This window comes from Nesoenas mayeri, assembly GCF_963082525.1.
Source record: "Nesoenas mayeri genome assembly, chromosome: 16".
Taxonomy (NCBI): Eukaryota; Metazoa; Chordata; class Aves; order Columbiformes; family Columbidae; genus Nesoenas; species Nesoenas mayeri.
The window spans coordinates 4,830,438-4,848,577 of record NC_137562.1 but is presented as its reverse complement, the minus strand read 5'-3'; the positions used below and the strand labels follow the sequence as shown (position 1 = coordinate 4,848,577).

Sequence of the window (18,140 nt, the reverse complement as noted above, 5' to 3'; positions counted from 1 at the left end):
AATGTTATTGATTGATTGGGGTAGTTTTTTCACACATCAGTGACCAACCTGGGGCCTTCCCTAGACTCGATCCCTTAAAGTCTAATAAATCTTAAAGCACATGGCTCCTACAAAATGTTTGTATTGTTGCAGATTAGGTTTGAGTAGAACTGTGTGTGATGGTCCCTGTTACAAGGGTGTGTCTTCTACCCTCATCCCAGAATGCTGGGGAGTATTGAGGGTGGATTTCTCCTGGTTTTCATCTGCTTTCTCTTTATAGTGACTTAATTCTTGTTGCTCTATTGTGTGGATGTTGTAATGCCACAAAGTAGGAAGCGTAATAGGATTCTTCTGTATTTGTAGACACTTCCAAGGAAATAGTTGATGACGAATCTCAGCAATTCAGTAGGTGGGACTTCAGGCACTGTGGCGTTTGGCTCTGACTTCATACCCCAGAAATGCCTCTGGCCTCTTTGTAGGGTGATTCTTATACCTGTTACTGCAGAGCGCTCACCTGTGGCTCTGAATGTAAATGCATTAAACTCTCTTCAATTTTTTTTAATCTTACCTGGATATTCATTATTGGTGTTCAGGAGACTTTCAAAGTTGCTCTTTATTTTTGACTTGCAAATAAATTATTTGCAGGCTGATAGTCACCATTTATGCACATGAGGTTTCCCGCAGCATGTTATCCTGTTGTGTAAAAACTACCTCTTAAAACTACAGTAGAAATAGAACAAAATGGCAAGTTGAAACATGAAGTAAAACATGCTAACCAGCACCCTTTGATATGTTGGGTTTTTTCCCCTCATGTTTTACAAAAGGGAAAGCTTTTTGAATACTCCAGCTTCAAACTTTTGTTATTGGCTCCTTTACCTGCCTGTGGGGGGTGAGTGAAAGCCAGAAGGTCAGAACCGAATGGGGAAGGTAAAAAGGCAAAAAGGTGGCAATAGAAGCCATTCAGAAGTGTTGTACTGTAGGCTAAACCCGCCTATTACAAAATATTTTTGAGTCATTATGCAGAGAGGAAGTGTTAATCATGGCATGATAAAGCTGAAAATGGGGATGAAGGGAGTAGTTAGAAAAGACACTGGCTGCAGAAAATCTGTACTTTGTTGACATCAGTGTATCAGGCAGTGGCTTGTTCCCCCTTCTACTCTTTACCCCCTGACATCCATCCATTTGTGTTTAACTTTCCATATGGTGAGTCTTTGGCCCAGTCCTGAAACAACTTTGGTTTAAAAAAAAAAAGCTAGACGCTGCTTGGTGTTGGATTTGATCAATGTCTAGAGCTGGATTAGAGGACTGGACAATGGAGATGGTAAGCTCTGGAGAGATAGGAAAAAAAAAACAACATGGAAGATAAAGATACTGACAACACTTACATTATTCTGTGTTGGCATTCTGGTAGTTTTGTTTATCTGTCTGTATTAGGCTTCAGGATCTTGTTGATTGCATGATGGTGGAAAAGTAGCTTCTAACTTTTCAAGTTCAAACTAAAGAGTATTCTCAGGGCCAGGCTGTGGTGCAGTGAGTGGATAAAGCGTTTGAGATGTTGGATCTGTAATTCCTAGCAATGTGTTGTCATGTTTCCTTTCCCAGGTGGTAATCTTGCCTGGGCTTGGCTGTTCTGTGGTAGGTAAAGGTATCATATATAGTTGAAGGCATCATATCAGACTGTGGGTCTGTAGATAGAGATCATTGCCTTTTTGCTTCAGCTGGTTACAGGTCCTGTCCCATTCACCTCCTGTGGTGGTTGGACTGTCTGCCAGCAGGTGACCTGGCAGGACTGTTTTCTGCAGACAGGCTTGGGCCACTGAACTATATAAACAGTTCAAGTTCTGGTGGTTGATTTCTACTGAAATGGTTGAAGATTTAATGGCTTAAGACCACGTTTTTCTGTCCAGCTAGCATGGCTGATCAGAAAAGGCTGGAGGAGGTCACCTCAGCTGCATAGATAACGACATCTTTACCTGCCTGCTACTGCTGTTCCTCTTGGAAATCTCTGTAGCTTGAACTATTACAGGCTTGTGTTTGAGTCGTTAACCTTTTCATTGGCTGAAATGCAGCAAAATGTTTCCATTTTTTCCAAATAAAAGCAAGGCAGAGGTGGAAGCTGAGATGAATCTTAAAACCTTACTTTGCCCATACTGTCTTCTGCTATAAGAGCTATAGAGCATATTGTGTTCTGAAGCATGTTAGTTCAAGTAATGTGAATCATTGGCCAGCTGACTTTTGTGAAATAATTTGTGAAAGTTTGAGGTTTGAGTCAACTTTTGAATGCATTATTTTCATTAGATATTCACGTATTTGGAACTGTGTCTTATCTTAGAATGATTCTTCTTCAATTTCTACCGTCTTGTATTAGTTTGTTAGGCTTTTCCTTTATCCAAAAACTTGGTTAGAGCCTTGAGCTACACCATACTATGATCTGCCAGCCCAAAGAGCGGTGGCCTTCAATTACTGCTCACAGACATTATAACTTGTAGACTTACATATTTAAATTTGTGATTAACTATATTATTACTCTTTTTAATCTTGTGCAATCTTAAATCCTCCCTTTTGAGTATAATCAATAAAGCACTTTTTTACTGCATGCAATTTGAAATTAGAAGCATTTCCTTTTTAACTGTGATAGTTGCCCTCTTGGATTATTTAAATACTAAACTACTATTCAAGAAACAGTATAATTAATTTATTTAAAACTTTGATCTAATAATACCAGTCTAAAATTGTCACTGAGACTGTAAACCTGTGGATAAAAGTAAAAGCTTTGAGTAGTGGTATTAGTGAATGGTTCTTTAGACAGAGATTTTTACTGATGCTTATTGTGTAGCAGAACTTTTTTTCAGACCAGATAGCTCTTAGTATTTTGCTCAACAGCCTTGAGAGAACAAATAAGTAAAGTTTTTCTGTTCCTCCGAACACTGGTTTCACAGATTTGAGGAAAGGTTACTTTGGCTTGCTGCAGTTAGTTGGGAGTTCTGTAGTGTGTGTATTGAAATACAGTTTCAGCAGCTTTGTGTGGCTGGATGAGAATAAGTTTAGACTAGATAGCAGACAAAGCGATCTTGAAACAGATGCCTGGCTAATGCAATACAGGGATGTTCAAGACCATCCTGTTCCAACTGCGGTAGGTAGAAAGGTGACCAGAGCCCCTTCTAGCTATCCCTCATTGACTCTTTGTTAAAAATAAGCCTTCTGTGTTCAAAAGCATTCGACAGTACTCTAACCCCAGTGTTTTCATTATTTAAGAGACAATTCTTGCCTTTTCTTTTGAGAAGTCTGACTCTTTTTTTTCTTTTTTTTTTCCAGGTGCTGGAGTTCTCTGTGACACTGAACTTGTCCTTGAGTGTATTTTACCCAATGCAACTATTTGAAAAGTTTGTACAAAAAAACTAAGTGCAACTGACTGTTTCTACAGACTTGAAAAATCAGAAGAAATAGTTAAAAAAAAAAAACACCCTCATTCCGTCACTGAGAGAACCAATGGATACGCTTGCAGTGATGTGTGAATGCAGATAAAAATCAGAAATATAGGGGTTTTTTTTTTGCTTGTGGAAAAAATCAATCTTTTTCCTGGCAGAGGTTTTTTAGTGTAGCAGGCTTGTAAGCACATGTTGGAGAACTTTACAAGTGTCCTTATTGTGATCAGTGAGCATCCCCAAAGAGCTGAAACCTTACATTAAAACATGTAATAGGGAACAGAACGTAGGAAACATGCCAACTCAGCCTCTCTTGGCATACATGGATGGACCGGATGGAATAGGCAGTACCGTTGGTGCACAGATGGAGAATAATGATGCCTCCATGACAATAAAAGGAACAAACACAATTTCTTACAAAAGCTTGCAAGAAAAGTTCCTCATGCAAGCTGAGGGCTGCATGCCTCTGGACTGCATGTTTTGTGACGAGACTTTTAAACATCCCGAAGAACTTGGTAAGCATGTTTTAAGTCAACATAGACCCACTCTGTGTGAACCAGCTGTCTTGCGTGTGGAAGCAGAATATCTTAGTCCTCTAGATAGATGTCAAGTAAGAACAAACTTGCCTTCACCAAACAAGGAAAAAGACAGTGAAAAACTTAGTTGTGAAGTTTGTGGACAAACATTTGATGAGGCTTTTGATGTTGAGGCACACATGAAAAAGCATAAAGATTCTTTCATGTATTGGTGTAATGTATGTGGAAGAAGATTTAAAGAGCCGTGGTTCCTCAAAAATCACATGAGAACACATACTGGAAAGCCTGGTTCTAGAAACAAGCACCAACAGAGTTCTGAAAGCCCCATAACAATAAATGAGGTGGTGCAGGAGCATGTAACTGAGAATGTAACGTCACCTTACAAAATTTGTATGGTTTGTGGTTTCCTATTTCTCAATAAAGAGACTCTAATTGAGCACAGTAAAGTGCACACCAAAGAATCAGTACCCAGTGGTGAAAGCCCTCAAGTGACTGGTGAACCTAATGCAGAAGAAACGTCTCAAAGAGAGGAATTTTTGCGATTCTTGAACTTGAGGCCAAACTTGGCTCCAGAAAATGACAAATCGCAAAAACCTGTGAAATGGATAGCTGAACTAGATCCTTTCAACACATATCAAGCATGGCAGCTGGCTACCAAAGGTAAAGTTGCAGTTGGCCGTGGTGAAGTTAAAGAAACAGGCCAAGAAGGAAGTACAGACAATGATGATTCATCTTCTGATAAAGAAGAACTTGGTGAAATTTGGAATGCAAATAAAGGTAGCCAGACTGAAACTACAGGGAAGTCAAAAGTAAATAAAAACAGCAGTTATACAGGGAATGGTAACTTATCCCAAGACAAATTAAAACATCCCGGTGGTGAAGTGCCTTCTATGGAGATGGATTCTAAATTGTCCCAGAACAAAGAGAAACCAACACATTGTTCCGAGTGTGGTAAAGCCTTCAGAACATACCACCAGCTAGTCCTTCATTCCAGAGTACATAAGAGGGACAGGCGGACTGATGGAGAGACTTCAGCTGCTTCCAGGACATGCTGTACTGATATAATGGCAGGCCTGGATGAAAATGGAGCAGGAGATCGAATAGAAGGAGGCTCTGAAGATGGATCTGAAGATGGGCTCCCAGAAACGCTTAATTTAGGTGAGCAGCATTTTAAGCACATACATTTGAAATAGCTGTTATTGTGGTGTTTAGGGATTCTTTAGAGCCAAAGAATGCATCTTGCTTTTCTCGGTTACGTTTTCAAACCTTGGCCAGAGAAATGAAATGTTACGGTGGAGGAAGGGGAAAAGAGAAGAATGAGAGGGAAAGGTTCTGAAACCACTACTTTGAGATGTTTGAAGTTGTGTCAGGCCTTCTTGCAGTTGTGATTTGATTTACTGGAATCATTGAAATACTTCTAGTAACAATCAGTCCAGGAAAAGTCACTGTTTATTTTCCAGCTCCCTTCTTCTCTCTCATACCTGCAATAGCAAGATTCTTAGTTTTACTGGATGCTTTTGAGTGTTGCATATCCCTTCTTGTCCATCACGTTTTTACAAATAGTATTTGTGAAGAAATCATTTCAGTTTTACTTTTTTCCCTGGCATCTTTTAAGAAAGGGCAGAAAATAGCCAGTGCTTGATACTGGCAGTTGTTAAGATCCTGAGAAGTAAAGAACAATTCCAGACTTCTATCAAACTGCGGATTTGATGTTTCATTTGAACGGTATTTAACTCGAAAGCCTACATGTCAGAAGCAGCAATTTTAAATTATTTGTGTAAGAACATGGCTTAGGGACATGGTTTGGTGGCGGACTTGGCAGTGTGAGGTAACAGCTGGACTTAATGATCTTAAAGGTCTTTTTCCAACCTAAATGATTCTTTGACATGCATGCAGGCTATTAATATGTGGACATCATGTATGTAAGATATGTATATTTAACTCCCCTTCCTTGAAGGGTTGCTAACAGTTCTCATTGTCAGAGTAGATAGGCTCAATCTGCATGTTACCCAGGATTAACTCTGCATCTCACAGTGTTTTAGAAAAAAACAAGTGATACTGAATGATTCCTTAATTGAAAAAGATTGTATGTCTGGGGACAAAAAGGAGTAGGGAGAAGTCTTGTAGCTAATCTAGCACATTTGTGTGTGACATGCCTCGAGTCTGCATTTAAAGAACAGACACTTGCACAATCTCAAGGAAAGACACAACGTACAGAATGTCCTGGCACACACAACTGACTTTTCCATTTCTGGTAATGTGCAGCCCTTTATTTTTGCCTTCAGCAACAAAGGAATGGAATTATTACCTAATGTTAACTTGCTTGTTCTGTTTCTCAGTGTCTTACCCTGAACTACAGCAGCTTTCATTGTGAGATGCTGAATCATGCTTATTGAGACATTATCTGTTTGCTTAAAACAGCTATGGCTTGTCTTAGCCTTACTTTAGCCGTACTTTGCATTTCCCGTACAGAAACTTTCCAGCACACGGGAACTTAAGAGAACTGTTTTCAGCTATTATGTATCTAACATCTTAGGCAAAACGTGTTCTTTCTTCTCTTCCCACTGGAGCTTCCCAGTCAGCTTTGACTCGGATATTTGACTGAAGACGTCTTGATGTTTTTTTCAATTCAACCTGCCAGAGAAATCATGTTGATTTGAATGGTCTCGTGTGGAAACTTCCTCCCCTTCCTTGTTACACATTCTGCTGTACTTGCCGCCCTCCAGTGGAAACTACTGCCGATTACACTTGAGTGGAACCAGTTTTTAATCTGTGAATTTGTTCTTTGAATACCTTTCACAGAACTAGCAACTGTCACTTTCCTACTCCCATATTTGTCACAGCTTAAGCACTAATGCTTCTAGTGAAAGAAGATTACTCATTAGATGTAAGGATGTTGTTATGGAGGCACAACACTCCATTGATTAGCACAGAAATAATATTATCACAATTAAGAAGAAAATCTCTCTTCCTCCCTGCCTTCCTTCCCCAAACCCCTTCCTGTGTTTTGCCATGATGCACAAAGCAGCTTTGCAGTCTGAATCATCATTGCTCACACTTATTAATTCGAGCACTCCCTTTAATAAAAGCATACAGTTTTTGACCTGTGTGGATTTTTGATATAAGCCATTCTCTATCAAGTTGCTGTCTGTTGGTGAAGTTATTTTTTCCCTTTGAAAACTAGTTTTCATCTTGTTTGTTCTCTGGGGCTTCATTACAGTCACTAACCACAGTGTTACTTGCCACAGACAGAAACCTTTTAAACTCTTGTGCTCTTTGATTGCTAAGTGTGCAGCAGTACAGAACAAAAGGTGCTTGTAGACTGTAGTTGACAACAGTTCGTTATTCTGTGTTTTTTCCTTGAAAAAGACAGTTAAGATAGTAATAGTTTTAAATGAGACTCCAAATTTGCATTTGCTCTTCATAATATAGCTATATTTTCTCCCAAAGATAAAAATGAAGATGTTTTGGAAAGAGCAAAAGTTAAAAACCTTGGAGCCTCCAGAGAATGCAGCTATTGTGGAAAGTATTTTCGCTCAAATTATTACCTCAATATTCATCTCAGAACTCATACAGGTAAATGGGCTTCACCTTTATGGGAGGGGAAGGAAATCTGCTGAATCCAGTTGGATGGAATGTTTGTTTTGCTGAAGAAAAACAGAAATTGCCTTTAAAATATTGATAGCGAGAGCATAGTTTAATGCTAAAAACTCTTATTTTCTTAAAAGGCATTGTTTACATTAGTATAAATATTTTTGAATAGGGCTAATTACATTAAGTACTGTTAAGAATATTTTAAAATTAATTCTTTCTGCTTTTAGCAGTCTAGCAAAAAGTGGGGTTTCTTTGGTTATTTTTGTTCTTGTTGTTTTTAAAGCCTGTTTCCCAGCTATTAAGTCGATACTCTGCCAGTTACTGGTACCTGGGGAAAGGCTGTGTCTGTTTTTCAGTTCAACTTTGTGTTTTCCATAGCCAGACAAACTCTTTCTACTTCTGTTAGGGTATGTCCCCGTTTCTTTTAAAACAATTCTATTTATAGATGAACTGTAACATTTGGGTTGTTGAACAGCATACTTGTGGTATGATCAAGGGCTACAAATTGTTGTAGTTGACCTACAGCTATGCTGCTTATCTCTGCCAAACATATTGTCAGCTACCATCTCCATACATAGCCAACGTGTGGAAAATATCTTCATTGTAGCCAGAAGATGTCACTGTAGTTAGTAGAAGCAGTAAGATGTAGTTTTTAAATGATTTAGATGAGTGTGTGGAAGGGGAAAGAAAAATCTGTTTTGCTGTTTTGTGGTCTACATTATTTAATCCCTTGTCTTTAAATAGTATTCAAGACTCTCAAATCAAATTGCATGAAACTTATTTACTGATAAAACTGTGTTTCAGGTGAGAAACCATACAAATGTGAATTCTGTGAGTATGCGGCAGCACAGAAAACTTCACTGAGGTATCATTTAGAGAGACATCACAAGGACAAGCAAGCTGATAGTGCAGCAGACGTGAAAAGTGTCAGCAAAGTTTCATTACAGAGTCAGGAGACTGAGCTCTTGCTGGCTGCTGATGGTGCTCAAGAAACCAAAAATTTGAAGAGGCTTTTTGATTGTGCCAAAGATGCTCAGAGCTGCCCACCTAACAAGCAGCAAAAGGAAGTTCTGTCCTTGAACAATGCAATAGGCAGCACAGTCCTTTTAAAAATGAAAAAGAATTCTAGGGAATTGAACAAAGATTCTGTTCGGAACAGTTCAAATCAAATACACGAGAACGTGTCCACTCCTTACCCGGAAAAGCTAAAGGCTGGGAAGGAAACAAAGGAAGCTCGGCCCAGCGTTCCTCATAAAAGAGAGAGGCAGGATTTTGTGGCATCAGAGGGAGACGATGTCCAGTATGTTTGCGCTTTAAAGGATGGAAAAAATGTGAATGATGCGCGAGAGTGCACTGAAAACTACAAACGCAAACCTATGGTGGACTCTCAAGAAAGGCCCTTGAACTTGTCTGTTGGGACTTCACAAGAATGTTCCGTGATTTCAACCAGAGGCCTCCTAGCACCCTGCACCTGCCCGTTTTGTACTTACAGAACGTTTTACCCAGAAGTCCTAATGATGCACCAGAGGCTGATGCACAAATACAATCCTGACACCGTTAACAAAAATGGCTGTAGAAGCAAGGCTCTAGCTAAAGCCAGACGCACTGGATGCCCTCCGGCTCTGCTTGGTAAAGATGTGCTTCCTCTGTCTTTTAATTCTAAAAAAAATAAGGCTTCCCCGTCTATACAGCAGAAACTGTTGCAAACAGGGAAAGCTAAACAGTGTCACCCTCCACAAAACAAAGTCCCTCTCTTTTCAGTGACTGACTCAAGCAGCACAACCCCAAGTAACCTCAAGTTTCATAAACAGCCAAGTAATATTGGAGCTCAGGCAAATAATTATAGACAACCTCAGCAAGAAATGCACTCCAGTTCCAGTATCTCTCCAGTATTGGACAGAGTAAAAAGATCTGAATCTAAAGTAAAAGCTCCAAGTGTCCCGGTGTCTCAGTCTGGTGTAGTAAACAGCAGTGTGAATGAGGCTCTCGACTCTCACCTAAATGAATCTGCCTGGTCTTGTCATCAAGGAAGAGACTATGTTTGCAGTAAACCTGTGAGCAATGTAAATCTAGACTATGGTGAAACATCTTCAAAACGAATGAAACCTAATTTGTTAGCTATCGAACACATTGACTCTCCAGTGGCTAATTACAGAAGATACGAAATGAGCAGATTTCGTGTTGCAAACAGATATGCAAATCTGCTACCTCAGGAATGTTCTCGCGCCAAACCTGCATCCTCTGTTTTGCCAACCAAACAAGGGCTTCTGAATTCAGATGATGTTGATCCTCCTAATGTATTGACTGTTCTTAAACCTTATGAGCCGTACAGCTCTGGATCACTTTACAGTTCTTGTGGATCTAGCAATGGCCAAGTAACCAGCTCTACAGTAGAAGGTACCGTATCTCCTTCCCAGTTAAATGTCTCACACCATTACAAAGAAAGGGTGAAGGAAATATGTGTACCCACCTTCAAACAGAGAAAAGTAAGCTGTACTTAGCATTTCACCATCCAGTCAATGTTTGGATTTTAAATTTAAAATCCAGGTTCAGCAAACTCCTGGTTTGGGGAATTAGGCATGTAAGGTCTGAATTTTAAAGAGGGATTTAAAGTTCCTCAAGTTCCCTCCTCCCCCCTGTCATGGATCTCTGATAGCAAACATGTATTGTTTGCTCATCAGAGCACTCCAGACGTGCCAGCTAATCCAGGATACAGAGTGAGCCTTTCTGCTTAATATACAAGAAGCCTTGGACCATCTGGAATATTAATAAAAGCTCTTACACAAAAAAAAAGCTGTCATGTACAATTGTTCTCTTCAATTGCAGAAAAGGATGTGCTGCAAATCATAAAACTATAATTTAAATCTTGTACCTCTGTACTTTAATGGATTTTTATAATGTTTAGTTTTTAGTAGGAACAGAAAACATTGTTAAATCAAGACAACGTATTTCTGCTATTCCAATTATGGTGTCTCATTGCAATAAGTAGTAAAGGTTTGTGGAAAATTCTGGGCCTAGTGGAGATAAATGTTTTGTGATGTATTTGGCAAACTTCATTACTTTTATGAAATACATGCTTTTTATGTTTTGTTCTTAGTCAACCTCTTCAAAACTTAGCAGGAGGCCAAGATTAAAAGGTGGTGGGTGATATTTAAGCAGTTGTCTGACTGTTTGTAGAAGATGGTATTTATGACTTTGAGCTGAGGTCACGATGGACTTGGCTATAAATACAGGACTTTGAATTTTGAAATGAAGATCCTATTATAAAAATGAATAGTGTGAGTGTGTGCTGTGTAGTCTTAAAGTCTCTGCTAAGTTCCTAAGCTCTGTGAATACCCCCATTCTCTGGAAGCAGTAAGATTATTCTTCTGAAGTAGTCTGTGTTCAGAACAAGCCAGGGGTATGTTACCTTAGGTCAGAGCGAACTGCAAAATACTAAGTCTGCACTTAGTTATATGGCAAAAAAATGTATTCGCTAACTCTGTTCTGTCTTTTGTTTGCTTGTGTTAAGGTTGTGGGCTTCATAAATATTCAGGCTTGCCCAGTGGGTGAAGGATGAAGGAGAGTGTTGCAGTTCCATGTCCAGTCTGTGTAGGGAGTGGATGAAGGAAAAGACAGCATTACAGTTCACTCACTGAAACTGTTGTGAAATTAATTCCTTGTTTCATGAAGAGCGTTGTCTATGTACCATGAATTGCTCTGAGGAATGTGAAGTGGGCACTAGGTTATGCATAGAATGCAGAGGGACAGGCAGAAGGACAAATATTGTTGCTGTCTTTTGATTCCTAGTGGTCTGAGAGAATGGAATACAGGTTTTTTTCTGAGCACAGAAATCATTCATGCAGTTGTGGAATTTGCAGTGCATTGCAAGACTTTTTTAAAAAATTATTTAAATTAATGGTTGATAGCAGCTGAGAGCTTCTTGTGTATTCTCAACATCTGGTGGATGACAGGACTGGCCTTAAGCACTGAACTGTGTTAATTTGCAGCGATTGAGGACTTGTGCTTCATGGAGTTGTTATCTGTTGAGCAGATAGAACATTCAGGATTTTGAGGGAATGCTCTTGATGTTGTATAAAACCCTCATCGTTTTCCTTCAAACAGGAAGGGAAAAGTTCAGAAGTCTTGCAGATAGACAGGGGTGCTCTGTGCCCCAAGGACAAGATGTGGGCAGTGCCTGGCTCCTTTCCAGCACTACCGTATGTTCGGTACAGGCAAATTCTCTTACGTTACCAGTAGTTTTAGCGAGGTTAGCTTTTACAGAAGTAGCACTCAATGCACAACTATTTTTAAACAATGACTTCACTGGAATCCACCTTGTTCTTTTTTTGAAAGCTCCACTTGTCTGCTAGAAACCTATCTGTGGTAGGTTGTTCTTCTTTGGTACCAGCCTGGAGACAGTAGCCTGTAGTCAAGAACTTTCTAGTGTTTGTTATTTAGAGCTCTGAAAACTATGGCTGCAACTAATTCGACGGTATTGTTGTCATGGAAATAAGGATTTCATAGTTCGTTACACAGTTCTGTCTCAGAGCAAGAAAAGCAACTTTTTATAGCTGTTGCCTACATTGGAAAGATTGGTGAAACAAGACCCTCTCTGTGGGTTTTCGTAGCCACTTCAATAAAAGCCCTATGCAATAAAATGTGGGCTTTTAAGGCTGATTTCCTAGTCTTCCAACCGTTCTGCTCAGAAGTACCTAACCCGAACCTTGATAGTTGTTTGAGAGGGCAGAGAATAGCAGACAGGCAAACTTCTCAGTGTTAGAGGTTTAATGTGAAGATGAAGGTTTCTGCAACTTCTTTTTTTTGTTAAAAAGCTGAAGTACAACTGTTTGTCTAAGAGTTGCAGCTCCTCAGAGCTGTATTGTGTAAGATATCACGTGCAAAGTGCTGCAGGTGTAGACGGCAGGTTTCTGTAGCGTTTTTCTTGAACTCCGATGATACTATAAAACATGATGTCAAAACCTTTTTTTAAGGGCCTGCGTGCCTCGTGGCAACATTATTTAGGTCCTATGAACATGTTACGTCGCATGTTAAATGCTGGATCAAGTTGTCATGAGAATATGTTCCACTTGGCAAACTTGATTAAAGCATGATGCCTTCCCTTATTGCTTGTAAGCTCTGCCATTCTGCATTGCCCCGAAGAGACAGAAACATTCTGAAACCACTCAGTTTGTGTTATTTTCAAATTAGTTGCCTTTGCAATGGCAACGTGCTATCAGGGATAACCTGTTGGCTGATTGATCTGGCAGAGCCTGCAAATTAAAGACAATTGCTCATGACACACTCCAATGGCTTCGTAGATTCCATTGAAATTTTAATTTAGCTTTGCCATTTTAATTTAATTATAGCTTGCTGGGGTTTTTTTCAGTGCTGCATTTAAAACTTTCAAGGAATATGGATGGCAGTTGGGCTTTTTGTATCCCGTGGGAGTAATGATTCTTGACTTTTTTCTTAATTTTATGAAGTGTTTTTGACTGCTTGCCTAAGCTAATAAGACTTAATATGGAATAGACATTGATTTCACATGTATAAATCTGAATTAACGGTCTCAGATAAACATGAAATTACCTGTATACTAGACTGAAAATCGCTTAACAATGGTCCTCAAGTAAATGTATGACACTTGGAAGTGTCACAGTTGCCATACAATCTGTGATGGCAATAATGTAGTATACCTGTTTTTCCTCTCCAATACTCGTATTCAAAAAAATCCATTTTCAAACAGAAAGCAGATCGTAGGCATTATGCTATAGAAATATTGCAGCACTTAAGCCTTCTTAAAGTGGAGCTTGCTGTATGATGAGTTAAGCAAAGACTTAGCTTTTTTGTAAATAAAATGGATGAAATCTGGAGAAACGGACATCACATTTATACAGCTTAGAATGAAGTTGCTAAATTAGTTTTGTCATTTCTCTTGTATTAGTTCTGGATACTGAATTATGTATAATCTTTTAATAGGAGTAGAGATACCTTGTCTTGGGCACTGCTTTCGAGATGGTTTGTGGTGTTGTGGGGTTCTGGATGCTGATGTAGAGCTGCTCACAACTGAATGTCGACCAATTAGATTAGCAAGAAATAATTCTAACCCTAAACTTGTTTTTGTCAGGAAAGAGATCAGTGTCGTACCAACACTTATCTAGCAGCGGGCTACAAAAGCGAAGTTACGAAAGCTTCATTGCTAACACGCACTTTCGACCAAGTGACAAGAAGAATTAATCATTTACTTCAAGAAACGGTAAAGAAACCTTTTGAACTTATTGTTACTTACATGTTGCATTGTGTACTTGTAACATCAAAGGCTGCTGCGTAGCATGATGAGAGGTTATGAAAGTCTGAATCGGAAGAGCTGAAAATACAAACCCCTCTTTACGAAGTGAACCAAATACTGGTGTAGCAGTTGTTTTGAATAGTGCATATAGGGAAGTAAGGGGTTCCCTATAGCTCCCTGACAGTGTGAACTGGAGAGGTTGTTCCAAATAGTTTTTCCTTTGTTTGACTGTGGGGTGGGTGTTGCCTCTCGGGGAAACAGGTCAAGTGAAAAGAATGACCCTGCTGTTGTGAATTCCTGTGCTTCAGCTCCTCAGTTCTTTTGCTGTATCTCAGAATTTAACCACCTCATTGTGTTTGCAACATTCTTAGCTGCTAAGGAGATAAGTACTCTGTAAGACTATAAATAAATACATATATCTGGGTGCTTTTTTCAAACCCAGAGCTACAGATAATTTTCCTCATTCAAATTTAAGGAGATAAGTCTTGAACGCTGTAGCACCTGGACCAGTGTGCACTATTTTATGGGAAGATTTTACATATCTGGGGAGCAGAGCTATCTCGCATCTAGCTGACAGCTTCTAAAATACTTCATTTCTTGATATTCCTCTATTCTTACTGCTGTTATTGTCCCCATACTAAACATATTTTGTATAGTTCTGCTTTTTTTAAGCTAACTCAATTTCCTGGCTGTATTTCTACTTGGGGCTTGAGTATTTTCAAAAGTAGACTTGATTGCCAGCTTTTGTTTGGCAAATAGAAGACCCAGACCTTTTATTGCAATATCAGTTTCTACATACACTTATGCAAGGGTGTGGAATGAATTAGTTTTATGTTTTAAAGATGCTCCTCACAACAAAATAAATGTGTTGTACTATTTTATACTTGTATATCACAAAACAAATTTTTTTCCCCTTTTTTCCCCTAGGTCTAAGGACACAAGTGCATGTTTTATGGAGTTATACCTGCAGTTCATCCCTGGAAGAAAAACGAATGGTGAAAGCTACTGAACTAAGCTGTGATTGTACTGTATACAAAAACACTACAGTTTTATAATACTGGTTCTGTTAACATTTTGTACCAAATAGCCATAAAAAGTAGTCTAAACAATTGGATTATGAAGACATGTGGAGAATGTATATCTTGACATTGACTTTGGAGTATTTTTCATTAGAATTAATTGACCAAATATTAGGTAGGAATTATATTTTTACATACTTGAGCGCTGCTGAAGAGTTTCTCTTTGAAAGAATTTATAGTCATTGCACCTCAGGTAAACTTATAGATACTGAAGTTGAAATCCTGTTGGCTTAATGCCCCTTTTTTCATAAAGGTGAAAGTTTCTCATCTGTGTTTATTTTTTTTTCTGTTGAACTATGTTAGTTTTTTAAAACAACTTCCAAATAAACTTGTCTGAAAGTGTCCGGTTTGTAAATGTTGTGAACGTCAAAGCAACGGTGCTGACATTCTGCTGATCTGCCTTGTGTGCGTTAGGACCGTGATGTGTTGGAGGGATCTGGTTCCCTGGGGCTGTTTCCAGCATATTTTTAAGTGCAAGGATGAGGCAATACTTGACATTTGGATTTCAGTGTGGCGTTCCTGAAATATGGTTGGATTCTTCTCTTGGCCTTTGTTGCTGTTCTTCAGAGAAGCCTTTTAAACAAACATCTCTACCGACATGCAAACTTTGACAGCAGAAAATACCCGGGACTTGTGTGGGAAATGATACTAATCTAAATGTTTAGTTTTGTACTAAATTCAATACAGTTACATTTAGAGGAAAACTTACTTTGCACCTTTGTCCAAACTGTAAAGTCGCAAACAAAGAGACTTGCAATACGAACATGGGATCTACAGACTTCGAAAGGGACGTGGCTGTGGTGTAGCCTGCTTGACTGTGCTTGGAAGCTTCTTGATGTCGAGTTTTAGCGTCTACTGGGTGTTTAAAAGTGAGAAATAACCTGTTAATGGGAGAGTGTCTCCTTTTATTTTTCTGTGAAGACAGCAAGAATTTTTTCTAATGCACATGCAGTTTGAGTTTTGTAAAGGGAAGATGGCCAGTTGCCAGCCAGTAAAGCAGAATTGTTGCGGATTTTGACTCTCATTCCTAGTTGCTTCTCATAAAGCCGTAGTTAAGAGTTAATTTCTTCTGTACCTGGCTTTGACTTCCATATATTTTTTAGTAAAACAAAAAAAATTGAAAAATTTGCACTGTTCATTTTGCTCTCTTCCCTCCTACAGCAAATGTAAAATAGCAAAACCTAGAAACTCTTGTTTTTTCATTATGCAACTTGAGATGTTCCAGTTGTATGTCTTAGTTCCTGTATATGGAACCTATTTTTAATGTCTCTGTAAACTGGCGATGTAATGAAGTGCTGTGTATCAGGAAATTGTACACTATTTACCTTTTTTCCTGTTCATAAGCTGAGCCATATGTACATAATCTAGATTTTTGTTTTCCTAGTTTTGCACTTTTATAGCCTATTTTTTGAAGATGAATTCACTTGGAAAATGGTTGATCTATTTTTTTGCGTGATCTTTCAATGAGTCTTATAGAATGCATGCTGTAACTATCATCTGTGTACCTTACGGGGTTCTCTGATTAAAATGTACGGGGCTGGTTTTTAAGATTATTTTTGGGTGGGAGTGGGCGGCAAACAGACCTAAAACTTGTTTTTAATCTCCCTTCATGCTGGTACAGTTTCCCTCAAGGCCTTTTTGGTAGGGATCTTGGGGCTGGAATGGAAAAGTGGACATGAAGACTCTATTTCATGGCAGCACAGCCCTGTACTTCAGAATACACTTTGCCCATCAGTATTAACTATTGGGATACTACTGGTTTTGTATGTTTCTTTGGAAATAACAGTGCATATATAGAGGTACAAATTGTTGATTTTTTTTTTTTTTAATGTATTTATTTCATTCCATTTTCTTTTATTTTAATTGTTGAAACCGGAAGTTGTCAAGCAGTAGGCACACATTACTCATTTAATTTATAATGTATTTCACTTTAGTTGAGTATATTATTACATGTGGATGTAAATATAGACTTGGTGTTTTGCAAAACTGGTTTCTGTGTCTTGCTTTTAGAGCTTACAATGAGTTTCCTGGAATTTCACGTTCACTTGACCTCTCATCATCCTCACAGCGCTGGAGGAGGGGGAGGAGGAGAACCTGCAATAACAAAACCAAATTCATGCTGCGTTCAGTTGCTCTATGTGAAAATACTGAGTAACTTCCCAGTCCATGAGGCTTAAGAGGAAAACTTACAATACCAAAGAAACCTTTTGTTTCTTCTTTCCATTATTTTCCTTCAAGAAAGGGAATTGATTTATTGTATGCATTCTTTCTGGTGATAAGAAATTAGGAGGAGAGCGTGGGTCTTTTCTTTAATTCGTGTGAGGCTTCAGGATTTGTTTAAAGCTTATACTGCTGTGAAAAATTTCTAGGTCTGATGTGTTCTTGGAACACAGTCAGACCTCACCAGCACCCCTGACCATATCTCAGCACTAGCTGGTGAGGTTGGAAGAGAGCTAGAGAAGACTTAAGTCCACACAAGTGAGTGACCACAACCTCATTGGCATCACAGGTGAAGCTTTTGGTTTCTGCTCTAGGCTGGTGCTTGTTACCATGATAAGGTTTGTAGAAGTAGATTAAAGTAGTTTATTGAGTATATAAAAGTGCTGTTGGGGAGCAAAAAATCGAAGTGGGAGCCAGACTGATCTGTGACCAGTGCGAGCTATCAAAAGTCAAATTAAAGGGCAAACCTCACTGCCTGATGTGAGGGAGGTGTTAACGATGTGGAATCAGCACAAGAATATTCAGCCAAAGGCTGAAAAGTCTCTTTGACTTCAAGTCTCTGGCATCTCCAAACAGTGTGGGATCTTGGAGGTATTTTTTTTCAGCGCTACCCTATCTGTTTTGTAATATAATTTGTTTCTCAGTTGTGAGATACATTAATACTGTGAAGCCTTCCCACTGCATTCATTTGGGATAAATGCTGTTCCCAGCCGAAGTTGAGTTAATTGAAAGGTTGAGAAGGGAGGGAGGCCAAAACCAAAAGAAAAACCAAACAGAAATGGAGCTGGTAAATGAATCTGGGGTGGGTTTTGCTCTTGGTGTTGGTCAAGCAGCTCTGGTTGGAGAGCTTGGTGAGATGGGCTGCTCTGGTTTCTACCCCCTCCTGCCAACCCAGCCCAGTGATCGCTGGTTCCATCAGGACCTGGTTGTTGTCTCCACAAAGGGTACCTGAGGACTTGGAGAATCACCAAAACCACAAATACAGCTTTACTGTGACTGTAACTGTTCAGTGTTAGAAACACCCATTTGAGGGATCTTC

General features: G+C 39.1%; 1 protein-coding gene across 2 annotated transcripts in view; it reads left to right on the top strand.

Moving 5' to 3' along the window:
• ZNF217 (zinc finger protein 217) overlaps window positions 1-16,937 on the top strand; it is a 28,142-nt gene extending 11,205 nt beyond the window's left edge. The window contains exons 2-6 of one of the 2 annotated variants that reach the window (XM_080354862.1): window positions 3,295-5,098; window positions 7,391-7,516; window positions 8,339-9,931; window positions 13,641-13,769; window positions 14,730-16,937. In XM_080354862.1, the coding sequence (XP_080210988.1) occupies window positions 3,700-5,098; window positions 7,391-7,516; window positions 8,339-9,931; window positions 13,641-13,750 (3,228 nt within the window). In that variant the 5' untranslated portion in view covers window positions 3,295-3,699 and the 3' untranslated portion in view covers window positions 13,751-13,769; window positions 14,730-16,937. Of the gene's footprint in view, window positions 1-3,024; window positions 5,099-7,390; window positions 7,517-8,338; window positions 9,932-13,640; window positions 13,770-14,729 lie in introns of those variants that run through there. The other variant, XM_080354863.1, reaches the window with a different exon arrangement.
• The last annotated feature ends 1,203 nt before the right edge of the window (window positions 16,938-18,140 follow it).